This window comes from Lytechinus variegatus, chromosome 4, assembly GCF_018143015.1.
Source record: "Lytechinus variegatus isolate NC3 chromosome 4, Lvar_3.0, whole genome shotgun sequence".
NCBI lineage: Eukaryota > Metazoa > Echinodermata > Echinoidea > Temnopleuroida > Toxopneustidae > Lytechinus > Lytechinus variegatus.
In genome coordinates this window covers 46,547,167-46,571,184 of record NC_054743.1, presented here as the reverse complement: position 1 = coordinate 46,571,184, position 24,018 = coordinate 46,547,167, and the positions used below count along the sequence as shown (strand labels likewise).

The 24,018-nt window shown below is 37.7% G+C and overlaps 1 protein-coding gene across 1 annotated transcript; it reads left to right on the top strand.

Annotated features, from left to right (window-relative positions):
• The first annotated feature begins 1,694 nt into the window (after positions 1–1,694).
• LOC121414179 (5'-nucleotidase-like) lies at positions 1,695–23,126 on the top strand. Its single transcript, XM_041607253.1, has 8 exons — positions 1,695–2,178; positions 13,691–13,904; positions 15,059–15,244; positions 15,667–15,870; positions 16,352–16,588; positions 17,027–17,182; positions 20,250–20,459; positions 22,381–23,126. The coding sequence occupies exons 1-8, from the start codon at positions 1,813–1,815 to the stop codon at positions 22,560–22,562; spliced, it is 1,755 nt and encodes a 584-aa protein (XP_041463187.1). The 5' UTR covers positions 1,695–1,812; the 3' UTR covers positions 22,563–23,126.
• Positions 23,127–24,018: the final 892 nt, after the last annotated feature.

Genomic DNA, 24,018 nt, shown 5'->3' with positions numbered 1-24,018 from the left:
ATAAAATAAAATATAAAAGAAATAGTGAGTGGATGATTTCATCAGTCTTCTCGTTTGCATTCCGACCAGGATGTACATATAACTGTTTTGTGAAATTAAGCGAAATTAAAGAATGTCATAACTTTCTTATTTTACATCTGATTTTGATGAAATTTTCAGTGTTATGCTCGTTGGATTTTTCTATTTTATTCAAATCAACTTTTTCTTGGGATGGACTCGTCCTATAAGATATAGAACGAGAACATTCCCGAGAACACGAAATACTTCAATAGCATGCAACTAGTGTTGCCTCGTTCTCGTTCAAATTCCATTCGATTTAACTTCCAAACAGAAAAAAACATTGCAAAGAATAAGTAATGAATGATTACATTAATGATATGAATGATTAAACATAAATCATAAAGTCATTTTGATAAAGGATATCTATATAGAATGTAACAATATTGAGAAATAACTCTTCATCTTTTCTTGAAAGTGAAATGTATTCCAAAGTAGTAAGAAATCAACTCATTGTAATTTAAGCAAATTTCCTAGAATAATTAAACATCCACCTCCAGAAGTGATGAGACATTTGCTCCCACGGCAGTGAAAGTATGATTTGATATTAGCTCACTTAATCATTATCATATTATGCCAAGAAGTTTAAAAAGGGATGCAGAACGGTCTGTTGACATCCTCCCCCTAAAAATGAAGGCAGCGGATGGGGAGAGGGTGGTGATCGGTAAGTCAAATACCATTAATGAGTAAAACAGTTTTACTGAGGCCGTTAGGTAAATGTCTTTGAAAGGTCAAGCCCATACTATCGACAGGTTGATCAGAATATAAGAAAAAAAAAAAACGAAAAACAAAATCACAAAAAATAAACATGGGATGTATATTAGTAGGTCATCGTATATTATTGTTTTTCGTAAAACAGTTACATGATTTCACGGGTATAAAGCAAGTGAAGTATAATCATGGTGAGGGGGGGGGGGGGTTGCCTTTGAGGAGTGGACAGCACCTCATAGTATAGTAAAGTTGCTCGATCGTAAGAGTCACTGACAGGACTAGACGGATACATGTAGGTGTAGTATGATAGGTTTTGGATGTATGATAAACTGCACCTTGAAACCAAAATAATGAATGCTTTTTTTATTGCCTTATGCTTTGGAAAAATTTGTGACAATGTTGCTAGGCAATTAATATTGGAGCAATAATGATAACGAACAACGTTGGAGCGACGTTGCAAACACTGCTGGACTGACGATGTATATGCGCGTGCACTTATTCCACCGATGCTTCAACGTTGGCCACCAACGTTGTTGCGACGTCGTAGCTGACGATTCAGACAACGTTGTAATATTGCATGTTGCCAGACAACGTTGGGCCAACATTGGACACATCGCTGGTCTGTGTATGCATGTGTACTTATATCATGATGCAACGTGGCCTGCCAACGAGAGAAATAGAAGGGGGTGGGGAAGAGAGAACACAAGTATGCACTTTTGAATTGACGTCATAATTAGCGGGCGCCCGATAATGCCAGGCCCGTTAAAATTCACATGAATTTGGCCACTATACAGCAAGGATCAGTGACTTGACCAACTGACACTATACCAAGCAGGTCGACACAATCTATTGAAGTTTTGTTTGGTGGAAGAATACAAATATTTATTAATAAACGAATCGATACCGGATGTTGACCTTGTTTTTTGTTATCAGCCAGTCTCGATTTGGCTTAGAGACTGCGTTCATGTGTAAACAGTTAATAAAAAACCTACTAAAAGGTGACAAAGTACATTCTACAAGTAAAGCTAGATATCTGAGGAAATAATGAGCTATACCAAAACGATTATGACGAGTATTCATCTTATAAATTATTTCGTTTTGCTGATTTTACATAACCAAATTGGGACTCGAGCTGCATCGTTCAACCTCACAATCCTCCATACAAATGATTGCCACGCTCGGTTTGTGGAAACTGACCAGAATGGGAAGGTATGCTCGGCAGATACTGCCGAGTGCTTCGGCGGGGTCGCACGGCGGGCTACCGTAGTGAATGGAGTGAGGGCCGGTAATCCTGATGGGCACGTTCTGTTTCTCGATGCCGGTGACCAGTTTCAGGGGACCGATTGGTTTTATACCTACCGTGGAAACGCGACGGCACACTTTATGAATTTATTAGGATATGATGCTATGGTGAGTAATGTAGGTCTCAGGTTTATCCTCAAAATCATTCTTGTGAACGAATTCTGCAAATTAACAACTGCTCCACTAAGTCAAAGAATTTTCGAATGGGAAAGCAAAATACATAATTTCGGCCCAGCACAAGGGGTAGATCAAGGTTCTTCCAAAGGGTTGGGGGGGGGGACATTTTCCCGAGGAAAATTTGACATGCAATTCAGCAGAAAAAACAAAAGGAGATCACTTGTGTTTGAACGACACATTCCAGCAAAAATATAGGCTGTAACTTTCAAGGGGGGGGGGGGCACGGGCCGGTTGTGTCCCCTCTCCCTGGATCCGCAACTGCTCCGACCTACGATGAACAGGTGCCAGGTAAAAATGGCAGAGGTAAAAATGGCAGAGGCAATAATGGCAGAGGTAATAATGGCAGAGGTAAAAATGACAAAGGTAAAAATGCAGAGGTAATAATGGCAGAGGTAATAATGGCAGAGGTAAAAATGGCAAAGGTAAAAATGGCAGAGGTAAAAATGGCAGAGGTAAAAATGGCAAAGGTAAAAATGGCAGAGGTAAAAATGGCAGAGGTAAAAATGGCAGAGGTAAAATTGGCAGACGTGAAAATCTCAGAGGTAAAGATGATAAAGATAGGCTACATTATGATTATCATCTATGACCCGACTCTTGTCGACGAAATGGGCTATAAAAACTATTATGTTGTTTTTCGTCATTTAAGATCTAAACTCAATCATTTTCTTACCTAAATTATTTCAATTAGTGACTGCATGATGAAAGGATCTTCAGCTCATAAGCAGAACAACGCTTTACATACAAACCCAACGATTTTTAAAATGTATAAACACCAATGTGTGCAGCCACTAACTCTCTGAAACGAACAAGTTCGGGTCTACGTCGAACTACTTTCATAATTTAAACTGGATAAAAAAATAACTGAACATTCTGTCATAAAAGGTTTTTTTTAATTTCCATATCATGATGGATCATGATGAATAGATCCGCCAGTGATGTCACTGGCAGATCCATGGGGCACAGCTGGCCCGTGCCCCCCCCCCTTGAGAGCTAATTAGGCTTAGCAAATATGCTAACTCAAGTGTGCCCCCTTTTTAAAGCGAGACCCTTTTCTGCTTGCTATTTATTTTGTTTACGAGTTGGTAGGCGGAAAACTTTTTTGCATGTCATTTTTCAGGAAAATGTGCCCCCCCCCTTGGAAAATCCTGGATCTGCCCCTGATTAATGTGATACGTTAAATGTAAATGATACAATTATTGTTCAGTATTCATAGAGCAATACCTCAATGCAGCTAGTACAAGTGGATGCCAGGTTCGATCCCAAAGGGTTTGACGTACATATATGGGAAGCTGCCCCATGACATTTTATGCACTAAAAATTGTTCAGAATTGCTTTAAAAAAATATTTCAGGAGCGTCAATGAAATGATTTGTCGCTTGATATATACTGAAGATAATTTTTTTGGGATTTTTCTAGAAAATTACATTTCATTAATATTTTCTATAAACCAAATATGGGAAAGCTGCTCGCAAATGACGTCACCATTGAAATATAAAAGAATGGCTTTTTAAATCTTTGATTTCCTAAAACCCTCACCATTATCATTTTATTTTTTTCTGCTATTCTACATTGACTTTTAACCGAGGTTGAACTTCCCCTGTAATGAATTAAGTACAATTGCGATCAAGAGTGTGCTTTAAATTTGAATACTAATACAGCGATTTGACATGAGAAGGCCATCCATAAGAGTCCAGAAAAAATAAGATATTCTAGCCAAAAGATTATCAATTTGGTGCAGACGATCTATCTATGATTTTAAGAATGTCACCCTTTCCATTATTTTTATTTTCTTAAAACCTTTCTTAGTTAATCTATGTAGGGCTTACATCACGGGGGAGGGGGGGGGGGCACTTTTTTGTATTTAAATGATGTTTTATTGGTCACTTCAAGGTACATTCATTCAATACAGTTGAACAAATACGAATGATACATTATAAGAAATTACATAACAGTTACATAACATAAGTGGATAACCACTGTACCATGTCTCGCCACCTGCGTTCGTGGACATTCCTTTTGTTATTTCGAATTGCTATATTCTTTTCCATTTTATACGATCGAGTTAACAAATCAACACAATCAGAAACTGTTGGTTTACATGATTTACATCTACTTAGATAAATTGATTTCTTTGCAATAACTAAAACATGATTAAAAAGAAGACATTTTATTGACAAAATACCGAGTATTACATTTTTTTCGGTTAATAATGAAAAATCAAACATAGTGAGTTCTTTTCCTAGCTGATTCCAAAATAACTGTGTAAATGGGCAATTCCAAAATAAATGTTCGATCGTTTCAATTTCTGCATTACAGAAAGAACATAAAGGTGAAGTAATGACTTTCATTTTATACAACTTATAGTTCAAGTTTAAAATATCGTTCAATACTTTGAACTGAAATTCTCTGTATTTTACATCAATAGTGTTCAGTAGAATAGATGAACGAGCTAATACCAATTCTTTATCTGAAACATGATATCTGTTTTGAAGTCTAAACGTACTTACAGGACGCTCATATTTTTCTGCTACTAACAGATCATAAAAATGTTTACTTTTTATTTTGTTTAGCTGTACCAACTCAACAGGAAGGATAATATTTGATATAGCAGCATTCTTAAATGAGTCCGTATATGATATTTTAGAAAATTTTGTCTTTAAAAGAGCAGAATACACTCCTTGTAATCGAAAGTAATCGTTGGCATTTAAATCAAATAACCTTTTCATTTCATCCAATCGTCTTAAAGTACATCCTTCAGTAAGGATGTCATTAAAAAACACAATTCTTTTTAAAAACAATTTTCGAAAGAAGATTATATCTCGAGTAACTTTCAGTTGTTTATTGTTCCAGATGATCTGGAACTTCGTATTATCTTCTCTGTTTCTCACATTAAGAGAATCCCAACATTGTAAAATATTTTTATAAAACTGAGGAATATCAAAGTTCAACATTTTAAGACCATAGTTACAGTTGAATACAAACAATCCCCCGTTCTTTTTAAGGTAATATTGAAGAATTTGAAACCATCCTTGTTTATCTGCATGTTTAATTCTCTCTATCCAAAATAACTGCTGGGCTTTAACAGCCGAATACACATCTACCATCTTAATTCCTCCGTTTGATAGATCCTGGATCATGACGTTTCTTTTAATTTTGTCGGGTCCATTCCAAATAAAACTGAAAAACACTCTCTCTAACTTTTTAAGAAACCAATCGGGTAAAAGAGTGGATGAAAATAAATAAATGAATTTGGATATTCCAAATGATTTAATTATTTGAATTTTACCGAATAAAGTTAGACTTCTCATTTTCCACATGTTTAAAGTAACTTGTATTGATGATAGTATTTCTTCTGCTTTTTTAACTTGCGCAGTATCTGATCCAGTACCCACAAAAGTACCAAGCACATTTATAGTATCTACAAAATTGAAATTATGTCTGAAAACTGCATTCGACACATTATCAATCTTTAAAATTTCTGTCTTATTTAAATTAACTGTTAAACTTGAACACTTCTCAAACTGTTGCATAATATCAAATAATGAGTTAAGAGAATTTACATCTAAACAAAATGAGCAAAAATCGTCTGCGTATAAAGACAGTTTTAATTCACTGGTACCAACTGATATACCTTGTATATCAATTGAATTTCTAATACGTATAGCAAGTGTTTCTAGAGATATTATAAATAAATAAGGGGAGAGGGGATCCCCCTGTCTTACCCCTCTCGTAATTTGAAAGTATCCAGTAGATTTACCATTATTCAGAACACAACCTTCTAAATTTTTATAAAGGGTTTTAACCCACTTAATAAACGATGCGCCGAAACCAAACGAATCTAAACAATCAAATAAATAGTCGTGGTCTAGCGAGTCAAACGCTTTCTTAAAATCTACTGAAGCAATGAATCCTGCTTTCTGTTCCGCCGTAAGAAAATGATATACGTCATGTACGTTTCGGATAGCTTCCCCTATTGCTCTTCCGCGGAGGAATGCAAATTGGTCTTTGTCAATTATTTCATCTAAAACATCGATTATCCTATTGGCTAATGCTTTTGAACATATTTTTGCGTCCACATTTATCAACGATATAGGTCTGTAACTCTCTAGTAGACGTTTGTCTTTATTTGGTTTACAAATTAAAGATATGACACTTTGCTTTTGACTTGCTGATAATTCATTTTCTTGAAAAGAAAAATTCAAAGAAACAAGTAAGGGATCCTTGACAATGTCCCAAAAAGTAATATAAAATTCCTTGGAGAGTCCATCATTCCCCGGGGACTTTCCACATTTCATATCCGTCAATACTTTCTTACACTCATGTTCAGTGAGGAGTCCTTCACATGATTTGGATGAAAATTCAGAGAGTTTGTGTCCTCTTATTTTCAAAAAATTATTTGCATTCTCATCTGTTATGTTAACATTTTGTTTTGTATACAGCTGCCTGTAAAAGTGTTTAATATTTTGTAAATTTCTTTTTCGTCTTCAATAATATCATCTTCTTTTAAAAGTTTTCGGATAGTGGAATCAACTTTACGTTGTTTTTCTAGTGTAAGAAAATATTTATTACTTTTTTCTCCGTAATCGATCCAATTTGCCTTGGAGCGAATAATAATACCTTGTGTAATTTTATCATAATACTTTTCTAATTCCTGTTTAGCTTGTTGATAATTAATAACGTGTTCAGAATTCAAATATAACTTCGATTGCAACATTTGTACCTTTTTTTCCAATTGTATTCTTTCTTCTTTTAATTCTCTAACTTTATTTTTACTATACTTTTGTGTATATCTTCGAATTTGGTATTTAATATAATCCCACCTAACTCTGGGATCTGAAAATTCCTTAGAATCTTCCAACCATACTTTGAACTCTGTACGGATACTTGTACAGTATTCGTCATCTTGACACAAAGATGCATTGAATTTCCAATAACCTTTTCCTGGAATTAACTCAGTGAACTTTAACTCTAATAAAAGCGCTGAATGATCAGTTGCTACTGATGGTACATAAGCTATCTTAGATACATTATCTTGAAGATCAAAAGGAACAAACCAATGATCTAATCTACTCTGAGAAGAACAATCTAATTTCCTCCAAGAGTATTGCTTTTCATCTGGGTTTATTAAACGCCATATATCACACAAGTTGAAATCATTTAGTAACGATACCAGACTATCTCTGCTTACATGACTTACATATGAGTAGGATATACTTTTTGACTGATTCATCCTATCTAATTTAGGATTCATAACCACGTTAAAATCCCCTCCTGTTAATAATGTATATTGGGGTTCGGCATTATTTTCCCAGATATTTCTTAATTCTAACCAAAAAGTTACTTGTTCCTGAAAGTTGTTTGGAGCATAAACATTCGTTAATAAAAACATCTTACCATTTATTTCTACTATCATCATGATATATCTACCATCTTTGTCGATTATTTCTTTCTGAATTGTATACTCTAATCCTTCCCTGAAATATATCAGTACTCCACGGCTGTTATTCGTTCCGTGACTAAAAAAGAGATTGCCTTTTACTTGCTGTTTCCAAAACACTTCTATATTAGCTGTGCTATGTGTCTCTTGTAAATATATAATATCGACATTCTTATCCTGCAAAAACTTGAAAACCTTTGTCCTTTTAGTATACTCTCTAATTCCACGTACATTTAAACTCAGTAGTCTAATGTTCTTAGTCATGGATGCGGGTTTAATTCATCAACTTCTAGTCCAGATAGTCCTAAATATTTACTTTTTCTTTTTCTGCTTGTTCTTTACTTTCTGTTTCCTTTTTCTGCTTTCATTAGCGATAGAAGATGCTGCGATTTCCGGGGATTCCGGCATAACTTCTAATTCGCTATCACTACTTTTGCTGATATCTCTCTCCTCTGAACAGTCGTTTCCGCTTTCTCTCTCTTCTTCGGATGTTTCTTCTCCTTCAGAATTTACGGCTTTCTCGAAGAACCCTGTGATTTTGGATTGCGATTTCATGCTATCGTGCTCAACATTGGGAAGGTTGGTGCGACGATCCTCTGTTACGACTCGCCTGCCTGATACGCTTTTCGATTGGTCTGCGGCCTTCACTTTGCGTCGTACAGCTGGTTCACCCTGAATGCTTGGTCGCTTAGCTACCTCGTCTTCAGCTATGGTGGGGCATGTGTTTTGCATATGCCCTGATTGTCGACAAACTCGGCATACTTTTTCATTGGTACAATGCGATTTATGGTGGCCATCTTGGAGGCAATTTGAGCAAACAGGACCCTGTGACGTATTCTCCTGCCCAAAGTGAAAAACTCTCGCTCTAAACGAATGGAATTTCATGAATCTTGGGAGATGTTGATTTGGAAGATCTACATACACTACTCTATCCCCTGTTAGGCACTGTGTTAGCTTTCCATCCACTCTCAACCTCTGATATTGAACAGGGCCATGTATTTTGCATTTTCTGTTTTCCAGCTCTCCAAGAATAACACTTTCGTGTACTGATAATGGGATATCCTTGATAAGTACCCGAGTTGCAGTCTCATTATCGTAAGCTAAAAATGGGTTCCTATCAAACACCTGCACTACCGATCCTCGAACTTCGAGGCCTTGGGTTATAAGTTTGATCCTATTAGCTTGATTATCAACATAAAGTCTCCATAGCCCTCCGATTTTTTTTGATACCTGCTATGTCCTTTCCCGTATAGCTGTAGACAAGGATTTGAACATGTATTCAGGTTCAAGGCGCCCGCCCATTTTATATCGTCATGCTTTATGAACACGGGCTTACCTCGATTGGTGTCTTGTGGCGCCGCGGCTCTGGCGTAATCATCGCGCTTTCCGTAATCCATCTTTCCCACACGTTGATGACGATATGAAGTCCCTTTTTGTAGAGTTTCACTTTCACTAATATCCAAAATAATAGTGTCGACGTCTTCAACAATCTTCAGCTGATAAGTCCACTGTACTTTTTATTCCTTATATGATTCAAAAAAGCAGAATTTTGTCTATCTTTCTAGAGCTACGCATAAGCGAAACTTGACCATGAAGTGACCCGAAGTTCCTGGGGGGGGGGGGGCACTTACATTGACGAGTGGATACCATGCGCGACCAAAAAAACACGTAAAAAGGATGTCTTTTTCACGATAGGGCACGTTACGTACGTAACGTGATAAGGGTGTCAAAAACACAAAAAAATAATGAAAAAAGGGTATCTATTTCACTAGGAAAATTACCTGTTTAGGGTCAAATTTGCGGGGATGATAAAACAAAATCAAAATGTTTTATAAAGGATGTCCTTTTTGCCCCAACACTTCGTGTTTAGAGTCCGATTTGCGCGAGGTGTAGAAGCTGCACTAAACCAAACAAGGTAAAGCCGACGACCGAAGGACCCGTAACAATAAAACATTCCTGTACTTGTTTAGGGGTTCATTTCATGGAATATTTGCCAAGAGTATCGTTTTGTTTCCAATACGTGTTAAGGGTAGGGTTTCACGCGCCAATACTTATTAAGGGGAGCATTTTTAGAATATGGAAATTACGTGTTTAGGGTGCTTTTTGAGACTCCATGGTCGCGCATGGTATCCACTCGTGAATGGAAGTGGCCCCCGGAGCTTACATATGCGGGGGCTTTTTGATTTTTTTTCATGGGGGTTGAAGACTCTTTTTACCTATACCATTATGATCTCTGCCATTTTTACCTCTGCCATTGCCATTATTACCTCTGCCATTTTTACCTCTGCCATTTTTACCTTTGCCATTTTTACCTCTGCCATTTTTACCTCTGCCATTATTACCTCTGCCATTTTTACCTCTGCCATTTTTACCTCTGCCATTTTTACCTCTGCCATTATTACCTCTGCCATTTTTACCTCTGCCATTTTTACACCGAGCCGATGAATAGACCTTTAAAGGACAAGTCCACCCCCACAAAAACTTGATTTGAATAAAAAGAGAAAAATTCAACAAGCATATACACTGAAAATTTCATCAAAATCGGATGTAAAATAAGAAAGTTTCGTTTCATTTCACAAAACAGTTATGTGCATGTCTTGGTCGGTATGCAAATGAGGGAACTGATGATATAACCCACTATTTATATTATATGTATTTTATTATATGAATTGATTTTATTTTCTCGTCATAGTCATGTGAAATGAAATTTCATTCCTTCCTGAACACGTGGAATTCCATAATTTTAACATTTTGTGCTTCAGGTAAGGAAATTCTAATCATCAAATTCGTAAAAATTGAAATCTAATTCAAACAATAAAAAAAGAAATAGTGGGTGAGTGACATCATCGATTGTCGGAACCTTTGCTTTTTTAAGTGTAGCGAGGTGTCTGATTATCTCTAGATCGTGCAGAACGTATAGGCCTTTGTCGGGGCAATAAAATATATTCTAAGAAAAAAAAAACCTGAGGCCCCCTTCCATTTGTTCGCCATCGATTCGTGAGCGAGAGGGAGGGGAACATGATTTTTGTGTTGTTACTTCCGAGGTAAATGTAGAGCAAAAGGGTCGTTCACCTTACCAGTCTATTTCATACAGAGCGTGTGAATAAAGTTAATTACCCTTTATCAATAATTATCTTAAGTTATCACATCTAATCAGCACAGCCGAGTTAAACATGCCTTATACGCAATCTCATTATGCAATGATAGCAGTAGTTTTAGCACATATTGTCTTCCGTGAGTATAAAGCCTCATCCCTTGATTTGAATTCAAACTGAGAAATTCAATTGAATGGGTGTGGCCTTATACGCAAGGAGGCAGGTTGACAATTTTTTTCAAAACTAAGTTGGTTAAGGAGGGGGGGGGGGTGATTAGATTTTCACCCACACCAGACACTTAAAGGTCAAGTTCATCTCAGAAAAATGTTGATTTGAATAAATAGAGAGTAATTAGACAAACACAATGCTGAAAATCTCATCGAATTCGGATATAAAATAAGAAAGTTACGACATTTCAAAGTTTCGATTATTTTTCACAAAATAGTTATATGAACGAGTCAGTTGCATCCACATGAGAGAGTTCGATGTCACTCACTCACTATTTCTTTTGTCTTTTTATTGTTTGAATTATACAATATTTCAATTTTTACGAATTTGGCAATAGGACCTCCTTGTCTGAACCACAATATGTTAAGATAATGAAATTCCACGTGTTCAGGAAAGAATGAAACTTCATTTCACATGAAAATGACGAGAAGAAAAAATATTTCATAAAATTATAATAAAATACAAAAGATATAGTGAGTGATGTCATCAGTTCCCTCATTTGCATACTGAACGAGATGTGCATATAACTGTTTTGTGAAGTGAAGCGAAACTTTAAAATGTCACAACTTTCTTATTTTACATCCGATTTTGATGAAATTTTCAGCGTTCTGCTCGTTGTATTTTTCTCTTTTAATTCAAATCAAGTTTTTGTTGGGGTGGACCTGTCCTTTAAAGTGTGTAAACGAACCCGGCATTTGCAATGTCAAAATACAATACCCTTTCCCAAAGAGGGTGGTTTTGATTTTTTGGTAGACAATTTGAGATATATTTTCATCAGGAACATTTTGATAAAGTGACACATATTAATTTGCTTTCATTGGCAAATGATCAGAATTGGTTTTACTCCATTCAATTGTGGCCGGGTTTGTTGACATCTCTCACACGTACGATAAAGAAGTGTGAGCCAAAACCCATGAGGTAAATAACCCCGGTAAATAAAAGATCGGAGAAAGGTTGTATTTATCTTGCATATTACGGAACCCCCCTTAGACAGGCACGATAAACATGATAAGAGAAGTTAATTTGAGTAAAATTCCACCTGCAGGTTACTGTCAGATACATAATTATCACCATGATCTATTCAGCAGTCTAAACTTGACGGTCTACTGGCGGGGCGGCTCATGGCCAAAAAAAGGGGGGAAAAACCCCCAAACAAAACAGCACACTCCCCCGATATTCGGCCCCCTCTATAGATATCGCATCCAATTTCAAGTCCCCCGTTCCAGTCCCTTTATGTTGACTACGCTGTATACTTTCCAATCACACCTAAACTGGGGCCCGTCGCAGAGTCGGGCAAGAGTTGCAAGAGTTGCAATCAGTCGCAACTCTAAAATCACGGTCAACTCGATTTTCAACAAATCAACAGCGTGCATTTTGGACTTGCGATTGATTTTTTTGGTTTGCGTTTAAACGCAACTCTTTCTGCAACGGGCCCAAGAACTTTAAAGGTCAAGTCCACCTAAGAAAAAAGTTGATTTGAATCAGTAGAGAAAAATCAGACAAGCACAATGCTGAAAATTTCATCAAAATCGGATGTAAAATAAGAAAGTTATGACATTTCAAAGTTTCGCTTATTTTCAACAAGATAGTTATATGAACGAGCCAGTTACATCCAAATGAGTCGATGATGTCACTCACTCACTATTTCTTGTTTTTATTGTTTGAATAATACAATATTTCAATTTTTACGAATTTGACGATTAGGACCTCCTTGCCTGAAGCACAAAATGTTAAAATAATGGAATTACACGTGTTCAGGGAGGAATGAAACTTAATTTCACATGACAATGACGAGAAAATAAAAATATTTCATATAATAAAATACAAAAGAAATAGTGAGTGGGTGATGTCATCAACTCTCTCATTTGGATGTAACTAACTCGTTCATATAACTATTTTCTTTTAAATAAGCGAAACTTTAAAATGCCATAAGTTTCTTATTTTACATCAGATTTTGATGAAATTTTCAGTGATATGCTTGTTGAATTTTTCTCTTTTTATTCAAATCAAGTTTTTGTTGGGGTGGACTTGCCATTTAATTACAGAACGGAGCTTCCAAGGTGACAATTCTATAGTCGAGAAGAGTCCCAATGCGCACGAGAAAAGGGAGCCTTCGCTCCCAAGACGCACGAGGTATTCAAGAACATAGAGAAGTATTGTCAAGTGCCCTTCATGACAAAAGCACAACCAAGAAAACTTTGTACAAAATTTAGTTAATCAAAACAGCAGGTTTGTCCTGGACTCTGGACAAACGATATACATGCCCTTTTTATGCCAGCCAGCGCCGAAGACTTAGGAACAAATCGCCCTTACGGTTCATTAATTTTCCAAAAGAAACCGTCAGCTATTTTGGGGTAATTTCAAGGGCATTTTCAATACATTTACTCTGTTCTTGAATCCGTCCCGGTTGCGGGTGCTGTAACTCCCTATGACGTATAAACGCATTGAATCTTCCGATTTTTCGTGACATTAGGCCTATTGGGACCCCACCCCCCCCAAAAAAAAAAAAAACAGTAAGCCTACCGGAAACAAAAAGGAACTGATATTTATGGAAAATCAATCTCCTGGCGCGGTGGTATATTGTTTGGAGCACGGTGACTTGGAATCCATTTGTTTCTTCCATTTCCGTTGATCCATAATCTAAAATGTCCTAGTTACCTTCCCCGATTCTTTCTGTTCTATAGGTTCTTGGTAACCATGAATTCGACAATGGAATAGGCGGAGTGGTTCCCTTTCTGCAGAACGTGACGTTTCCAGTGTTGAGCTGCAATATCAACTCCACGAGCGAGCCACGCCTACATGGCCTCTACGTCTGCAGTCACATGTTCCAAATGGGAGGGGAAACGGTGGGCGTGGTTGGCTACACGCTCAAGTCTAGTCCCGAATTTTCAAAGACAGGTATTAAATAAAGGCTATCATAATAGGTGGCCAAGATTCTGGCTTTCACAACATATCATACCAGGAGGGGAGGGGGGTAATCTTCATGTTTCTGGTCATTCCCAATTGTTTCTAATTGAATTCACGGGCAATTTATAGGGGCTTCCTTGACATTTTGAAGCTAAATTGCCCTCTGGCCTCGTGTTTCTTTTTGCTGCTGCGTCGGGGCCGTCTAGCTAGGGCATTTTAGTTTTTGCACAAATGAGTGGACTCTAAACCATGGAAGCCTACAGGTTCCACAAAGAATTACAGATAATCATATCGTGGTGTACAACATAATTGTTGAAATAATCAAAGCCAACATCGAAGATATATACAGCCATGTCAACATCGAGATGGCAAGATCTTGGATCTCACCGTGTTTACATCTGTAGAGATGACGAGATATTATCTCGTCGTGTTAACATCCTGCAATTGCAAGAGATGATCAGATGACGGGACCTCGGACAGAACTCACCATGTCCTATATCCTGTGGAAGAGATGACAAGGGTCTCGTAACATCAAGGTTAGCGATTAATCGTACTTTTGATTTTTACGATTGATTGTACATTATAGTCAAGGGAATTAGTCGTAGAAAAATGTTCTACGATCATTGCTAAGCTTGTGTTACGGGCCCCAGGTGATGTGATCCTTGCAGTCTCCCGCAACTAGTATTCTGGGGGGGGGGGGGGCTTTGCGTTTCATCAATATTTTTGCCCGACAAGTTGTCAGATCTGACAACTTTCCTGGACTCTGATTGGTTGAGAGGCACTGCTACTTTAGTAACTGTCGGATAAAACGTCTGACAAATCCTTTCATGAAACGCTCCCCCGGACCATGTTTGTGCACGTGGCGTTAGAAATGGGCAAGGCATCTTGTCAACCGATCATTTGTTCTCAATAAATAGACATGGCGCGATCGGGAATATCGTCATCTGATAATCTCTTCTAAACAAAGTAGACTTGACAACATCAGAGATCTTTTCATTGGTTCATCTCTTTCACAAAAAGTAGACGTGACGAGATTCATGATATTATCATCTCATCAATTTTACAAGAAGTCACCTAACAAGATTTTCTAATCTATCTAGAGTTCTTCTATAAATACACAGATTTCACTGCATTTGTGATTACAGAATCGCTGGTATTCAGCGATGAGATCCCTGCTGTTCGAGTGAGGGTCGATGATCTCATAGCCAGTGGTGTCAACAAGATAATCGCTCTCGGTCATGCAGGGTTGGACGTCGACAAGGCCGTGGCCAGGGAAATTAAAGGCGTCGACATTGTGGTTGGTGGACACTCTAATACATTCTTATACACAGGTAATTGATGGACTCGTCTTGTTTCGAAATGCAAAACAACACACATATGCCATATCAACCTTGGATAGGACAAGATGCAGTCCAGGGCCTTTATTAAACAATTGTCCCCTAAACCTTTCACAAAATGCAAAATGAACAAGACACATCAGGCCAAGTCTTAAATGAAAACAAAAAGTTAAATAGAATAAAAATAGAAAAGTCAAACAGGCATAGCACTGAAAATTACATCAAAATCGGATGTACACGTAAAATATGAAAGTCGTGTCATTTCAAATTATCCTTTAATTTCATAAAACAGGTATGTTCACATCATGGTCGGTATGAAAATGAGGGGACTGATTACATCAACCACTCACTACTTCTTTTGCATTTTATTGTATGAAACAAGTAATATTTGTCTAACTCTTTATCCAACCAACCAGGTGATCCCCCCTCCAACCAAGTACCTGTTGGAGACTACCCTTACATCGTGCACCCTGTCCATGATAGCGAGGCATCTGTGCTTGTCCTGTCAGCCTACGCCTATGGGAAGTACCTGGGGCACCTAGATGTCACCTTCGATGATAACGGGACAGTGACAGACTATGCCGGGAATCCTGTGCTCCTGGACAGCAGTGTGGACAAAGGTCTGATCACCAGGAGGTTGACTCCTCTACTCTCCCAACAAATCTATGGTTTAAACCGATGACTGCTGGAACTAGGTGGTCTAAATATAAAGCCAATAGTAATGGCAGAATTCAGGATTCATTGGGTCATTACGAGTTGGCCTAAAAGTACTGGTAGTTGAAAGAACATACATTGTAGATATCACCATCACGTCTATATCATATTCATCTTATTTTCAGCCTAATTCGATTCTACCCCTCTTTCCTCCAGTTTTACTCTCTCCAACTCTGCCTTTCAATCCTCCTATAGTATACCCTTTAAAGGGAAACACATTACATAACGGAGTTCAAAAGTCAAAGTTACGACATCATACTACTTTGCAAAAAGATAATTTTACCAAAAATTAAATCATCAAAGTCTAAGTCAAAGTTACGACATCATACTACTTTGCAAAAAGATAAATTTACCAAAAATTAAATCATCAAATTCTCTTATCTGCAGACCCCTCCATATTGGCTGCTGTGGAAGCTTGGAAGATCAAAGTTGACGAAGTCTCCAACACCGTCATCGGTCACACCGAAAGTAGACTGAACGGTGACCTCGCGACCTGCGGAACACAGGAGTGTAACCTCGGCAATGTGATGGCTGATGCCATGCTCTTTGAACATGGTATGGACTGGTTTGGCGCTAACATTGCCATGACCACCTCTGGTAGCATCGCTTCATCCGTAGAGGCAGGTACGAGTCCTGGTTTCAATTCCCAAGAACCTTACCTTATCCAAGATTGCCATCATCACTGGCAATTTTTACAGATGGCAATGGCCAAGATGATTCATTTCTGACAATACTGTTAAAGAATGAAAACTTTTCAGCGGTGGCTTGTTTCATGAAACTGTTTAAACGTTACCAGACTACTGGAATCACGGCAGAATATTTTCAGGCTAAGTGCATTACATGTATAATAAATAATGTTTCTTTCAAAAAGATTGATAACAGTAATAATAAAACAATATTAAGGATGACAATAACAATAATAATAGCAATAATACTACTTCTAATAATAATGGTCATAACAATAATAAAACATTACAAAATCATAACCATAATCTGAATTATTTCATCTTCAAATATTATTTTGTTTAAATTTAATCACTTTACTTTTATGGTTTTGATCAGGCAATGTTACAACCGGGGATCTCATAACTATAATGCCATATGGAAACACTATCGATAAAGTTCGACTCATGGGCAGTGATCTCCTCCAAGTCCTAGAGGTAGCAATGATGACCTTCGACCAAACAACCCCAATCTACAGCTTTCTACAAGTGTCTGGTATGAAAATATTGAATGTTACTTTGATAAAATAGCATTTATATCGCGTGCGTATCCACCTTGTTATGTGTGCTCAAGGCACTCCTACTGTATATTACCCCAACTAAGCTAGTCTACTGATTCAAGTGCTCACAGTTTTTTGAGGAATTAATTCCTGCTGGCACCCATTTACCTCACCTGGGTTGAGTGCAGCATGTGGATAAAGTTCTTGCTGAAGGGAAATACAACCTGGCTTGGAATCGAACCCAAGTCCTTCTGATTAGATCACTGTATGCAAAATGTGTAATGATCTACATGCATCCTTCGGCCAGTAGCAGAAGACAGTAATCAAACGCTCGATGCGCCCGATCAGGGTAGACATGCTAAAGCCAGGGTAATAGTATGCAGCGCTTAGAAACATTTGTATTAAGCGCTATATAAATGTTGCATATTATTATTATTATTAAACGCAAATATAAAATGCAATCTTCTGATTGGACGGAAATCAAGGGCTACTTACATGTGGGGATAGAAATACCATTTACAAAAAAAATTACAATCGTCATTTTGATACAAAATTTGCAAAGACTAACAAACAATTGTTACATTGTATCTTGTATGCTCTTCAGGGACAAGGAATAACTTAAAATACATTTGAAAATACAATTTCTATGTTCTTGAATCCATCGTGTGTTTGACTCGACAACAACGCCGAAAGTGAGAAAACAGAAAAAAAATCAAAGAAACAATTCGATGAAAGTTTGTTAAAAATTGAATCGAATACTAGTAGTTAATCTGAATGTTAACCCTAATTCTGCCGGGGGGGGGGGGGGCATAATGGCCCCCCCCTCAACAATTTTCGCGATATATCTGCTGCGCGAAATTTTTTCACCTCGCAGCTCACTGACTTTTTACATTCAAGTCTCGCGCAAATTTTGAGACCAAATTTGTGACGCCCGGGTACGCGGTTACGACATTACGCAACATTATGCAAGTGCATGTCAGACCCAAAATTGCTCATAAACGTGATTTCATGTATTAAACTTAATTAATTTTGCCTTGTTTACGATCAGAATTATGTCTGGAACAATTTCCATTGAAAAAACAATAAAAAACAAAAAGTAAAAAAACAAAGAAATACATAAGAAATTCATAAAACAATAAAATACATAAGAAATTTATTTCCAAACCAAAGTTTTTTTGAATTACGATTGTTAAGAATGCTACAAAGAAAATTTTTACCAAAAGTTAGCATTCTAGGAGCTTTATTTAGTGAATTAGAGCAAAAAGTATGATTTATGCATAAATTAGCATAATTAATTCATATAAAATAAAATCTCATTATTTTGGAAAATTTTACCATACAGCCTTGTAGATTACATCGCACACTACCAGCGTGCAAATTTTTGCGTTGCTCGCGCGATCGGCGGCCGAGATCTTAAGGGGGGCCATAATGGCCCCCCCCCCGGAATGACAAGAATCAAAATACCCCGGGAGATTTAGGGTTAAGATCGTGAATGTCCCACTGATAATGAAAACAAAAATGTGTGATGTAAACCTTCCTACATATTTTACTTCATTTAGAACTTTCTTCAATTCTATCCATAGATCAGGGGGCTCTTTCATAAACGACTTGCAACTGTTTTAATTTTGCCATAATGGCAACTACCATGGTTAACAGGGATCAGTATCCAATCAGGGGGGTGTTTCATGAAATGACTTGTAGGACGTTTTATCCGACAGTTACCATAGAAACAGTGCCTCTCAGCCAATCAAAATCATGGAAAGATGTCAGATCTGACAACTTGTCGGATGAAAATATTGATGAAACACTCCCCAGAATCAAGGTTTTCATGCTAGTTGCCACAATGGCAAAGTTACAATAGTTGCGAGTCCTTTATGAAACAGAATCCTGGTCCCAGTTACACAAAGGATAGCCATCAATTGCCAAATGAAATGGCCCTATCAAGACCATTGATGCATGTGCATTTTGCTCAGTAGACTGACTACCAACCAATCAGAATTGCTCATTCGCATTAGCATTTTATCGCTAACCCTTGTGTTACAGGCACATTTTTTTTAATGGAAGGACATGCAATGGAGATTTCAGAAAATATACCATGGGCAAAGAGATTGCACTGTCATGACGAGGGGGGATCCAGGATTTTCCAATAGGGGGGGGGGGGGGGGAAATTGGGAAAATCTACACCGAATATTCAAAGAGATACCTCTGAAAGGCTGGTGCATGTTTTTGTCATGTGCCACTCATGTGCACAATAATCTATTGTATGGAGTACCAAACACTCAACTCCAGAAACTTCAGGTCATTCAAAACTTGGCTGCTAGGATTGTTACCAGAACAAAAAGATATGAATCTGTATCATCTGTATTAAGATTCTTGCACTTGTTGCCTGTCAAGTCACGTATTAAGTTCAAGATCTTACTACTCTCTTTTCAGTGTTTTCGACAATGGCTCCATCTTATCTATCTGATTTACTTGTAAAAATATGAACCTGTTAGAAATCTTAGATCTATTCATAAGGATTTATATGGAGCGTTGTGGCCCAGTGGATTAGTCTTCGGACTTTGAAACAGAGGGTCGTGGGTTCGAATCCCAGCCATGGCGTAATTTCCTTCAGCAAGAAACTGATCCACAATGTGCTGCACTCAACCCAGGTGAGGTAAATGGGTACCAGTAGAAAGTAATTCCTTAAAAAGCTGTGTGCGCTATGAACGCCTAGCTTAGCCGGGTAGTATAGGAGCGCCTTGAGCACCTAACAGGGTGGATATGTGCGCAATATAAATACCCTATATTATTATTATTATTATTTATATAACATACCTGTTGTTAAGACAAAATTTTATGGCAAACAGGGGTTTGCTCACGCAGCGCCGTAACTCTGGAATAGTAACCAACACAATAAAAGGCAAGTTGATACCAATTGGGCAATTAAAATCTGCATTGAAAACATACATGTATTACCAGCAGCTTTCCCTCATCTTTTCTTCTTTTTCCTTACACGCATCGAGGCCTTCAAAGGTGTAATGCGCTATACAAAAACTATTCTATTATTATTGTTTCTAATAGGGATGGTGATAGAGTATGACCTGACCAAGGAGAGCGGAAACCGGGTCTACAGAGCACAGTTCCGCTGTAGGACATGCACAGACGATGGCACCAATGACCTCATGGACATTGACCCCGAGGCCCATTATGAGGTCATCACTAACAGCTATATGGCGGCTGGGGGAGGGGGGTTCGATGTCATAAGGGATAACAAACTGGATCATATATCAGGTATTAGGATAAGGAAAGGTGGCTGGGGTGGGGATGGAAGGAAAGAGTGGTCGACATTTCGGCAATCCGCAGCATGCACCAATGATAAATGAATGAATAAAATAAATGCCCGGGGGGGCACTTACATTGACGAGTGGATACCATGCGCGACCAAAAAAAGCACGTAAAAAGGATACGTCTTTTTCACGATAGGGCATGTTACGTACGTAACGTGATAATGGTGTCAAAATCACAAAAATAATGAAAAAAGGTATCTATTTCACTAGGAAGATTACGTGTTTAGGGTCGAATTTGCGGGGATGATAAAACAAGATTAACTTGTTTTATATAGGATGTCCTTTTTGCCCCAACACTTCGTGTTTAGAGTCCGATTTGCGCGAGGTGAAGGTGGGGGTCGAACTAAACCAAAACAAGGTAAAGCCGACGACCGAAAGACCCGTAACAATATATTCCTGTACTTGTTTAGGGGTTCATTTCAGGGAAGGGTATCGTTTTGTTTTCAATACTTGCTTAAGGGTAGGGTTTCACATGCCAATACTTAAGGGGTGCATTTTCAGAATATGGAAGTTTCGTGTTAAGGGTGCTTTTCGAGACCCCTTGGTCACGCATGGTATCCACTCGTGAATGGAAGTGCCCCCCCCCCCCCCCCCCCCCGGAATAAATGCATGGACGTCAAACCATGGCCCATCATAGGATATGGTGGATGGGGAGGTAAAATACATTATTGAGTGCTTAAATACATAACACGGACGAATCACTGGAAATATGGATACAATTAGGGATGGAAGGACGATTTATTTTAAGCATCATAGCGTTGGGCAGGACAGGATGGTCATGCCAAAAACATGATCAAAGATGTATTTTTAGCACATTTTCATGAAGACAGTCTTTCTTTACCAATATGTAATAAATAAGTGAGTGTATGTAAATGGTCTTTTCATACGTGTTTAATTCAGTATAGTTTTCTCTGTTCTGTATTTACATGAACAAACATCAAGTACATGGAAAAGAACTTGACCTTTGCTCCTCTCTCTTTCTCTCTCTCGATATGCACATTTGTGGACAAATGTGATCTGCCACCTGAAACTAATAAGTCACCAAAAAAGAAAGATATTCATTGAGCTTGATACAGCACAAAATAAGCTTTAAAATGACATATAACTCATCAACATAGATCAACAATATGCCACAAAATTACTTGATTGAATGTAGAAGAGTTTCAGTGAGATGTTGAAATAAGGAGAAAAGCAAGGATTAAGATTGAGTATTCACTCGAGCATGAAATGTGCATCCTGGGCATGTCTCTGGAAAAGACTTATGTCAAAAACTTGCATAACTAGTTTTTTTCCTTCACTTCACCACTTCAATGTTATAAAGAATGAAAAAGACAAGTTACTCTTTGAGATTGCTCATCTCTAATCTTTACCATATGAGACATAACTATTGATTCAGCTTTTTAGAGAACATTACCTGGCGACTTATTGTTGGTTATGGGGTGGCCAGTAACACATACTGCTATAGACCACAACTGTCTTTCTCTCTCCCTTTCTTTCACTCCACTATGTGTGGAGCGTTGTGGCCCAGTGGATTAGTCTCCAGACTTTGAAACAGGGTCGTGGGTTCCAATCCCAGCCATGGCGTAATTTCCTCCAGCAAGAAATTTATCCACATTGTGCTGCACTCAACCCAGGTGAGGTGAATGGGTACCTGGCAGGAATTCATTCCTTGAAATGCATGTGTGCTGTAATTACGGCAGCCAAGCTACAGCTGGGGTAATAATATCCAAGTCCTTTGGAAGTGCATAGAGACATTATTCATAATTGTGATATGTGCTATACAAGAACTGTTTATTATTCATTATTTCACTATACGACTATCTTCTCCCCTATTCTCTCTCCCCTCATGATTTTATTTTACCCAGGCAATGGTGACATTGAAGTAACTTCGAATTACATCACGTCGAACTCCCCTCTGAACCAAGCCGTGGAAGGCAGGATCATACTCTATGATGAATTCAACAGACCCAATTCGAGTCCCAACCTCAGGCCCGCTTTTGGACTACTCATTGCCTTGTTTCTTTTAGCAACATGTCACATATATTAGCCTTTTATGTAAACAGTGTAGTCTTTTACAATGAACTTCAATGAAGCTTTATAGGAAACAATGGTGAAAATAGATCAGTAAACAGAAAGTCTACCCCTTTTTTAAACGCGAGAGAAATATAAAGCAAGTATCACACAGAAAATTTCAAACAGATCAGGTGTAAAAAAAAAGAGAATTTTATGGCATTCAAAATTTTTACAAAACAATGATGCGATAGTAGCCTTGTGGTGTAGCCGTTCAGACTCTCACCTTGAGTCCTTTGGCAAGGTGTCAATTCACACTTTGCCAATCTCCAACAAGGCGTCACAAATATCATGGGTACCCAGTAGGATGCGGAAGCTTATGTAGTATGCCCAGGAATTGAGTAGTGAAAATCTTGTTGGAATTCTCTCTCGTATGTTGAGAAAGTGCATATTATCCTTTGTGGTCATTCTATTCCGATGACTGGGTTAAAAAGATATCTTATTTAGAGACACCGATCCTATATATTAAAGGGAAATGAAACCTTTGGAACAAATAGGCTTGTGTAGACATAGAAAAATCAAAGAATAAGAATAAAGAAAGTTTGAGAAAAATCAGACAAATAATGAGAAAGTTATGAGCATTTGAATATTGCAATCACTAATGCTATGGAGATCCTCCCATTAGTGATCGCAATACTAAAATGCTCATAACTTTCTCATTATTTGTCTGATTTTTCTCAAACTTTTGTTGATCTGTTTCTTTGATTTTTCTGTTTTCACACAAGCTATCTTGTTCCAATGGTTTCATTCTCCTTTAAGTGTAATATAAATGTGGAATATTATCATAAATGATTGGTAAATGAGAGAGTTGATAACGCCATGTTACTTATCTTTATTAACATCCGATTTTAATGCAACTTTTAGTTCAAACCTTGTTTGATTAATCTCAGTTTTAATTCAAAATCAAATATTGGTTGTAGTGGACTTCCCCTATAAAAAGGACTAGTGTTCATTCCTTCAATAAAAGGGATCGTACATGTATACTTAAGGCCTCTCCCAGCATGCAACACTGGCACTGGTCCGATGGTCCCAGAACGGTAAAAATTGCTGCTCGGCCAGTAATTTTTCAGAAAGAAATTTACTGGTCCTGAATGAGATCAGTAAAAAATATTTCAAATTGGTACAAATGATATTTTCTTACCTTTTTGTAATTTATAAAATTGACTCTCCAAAGTTGAGAAATGGTTCTCCTGAATTATGTTGTGTGTGTGTGTACTTTGCCAATTTTTTTGTAAGGGGGGGGGGGGGGTGTAACAATAAGCAACGGACGACAGCAAAATAAACTTGAGTTGTTTATGTTTTTCTTTATTTTGGGGGACCAGTAAAATACAGGTTCGGACCTGTAAAACATGGAAAATCTGGGTATCTACTAGTCTGACATGAACAGGTTGGACCAGCAGAATAAAAAGGGTTGGGGTGAAGTCCTGCCTATC

Coding starts and splice junctions, on each gene's coding strand:
- LOC121414179 (XM_041607253.1), top strand. CDS start 1,813: ATGAGCTATACCAAAACGATTATGACGAGTATTCATCTTATAAATTAT. Junction 13,905..15,058: donor TCCCGAATTTTCAAAGACAG/GTATTAAATAAA, acceptor TTGTGATTACAG/AATCGCTGGTATTCAGCGAT. Junction 20,460..22,380: donor CAAACTGGATCATATATCAG/GTATTAGGATAA, acceptor TATTTTACCCAG/GCAATGGTGACATTGAAGTA.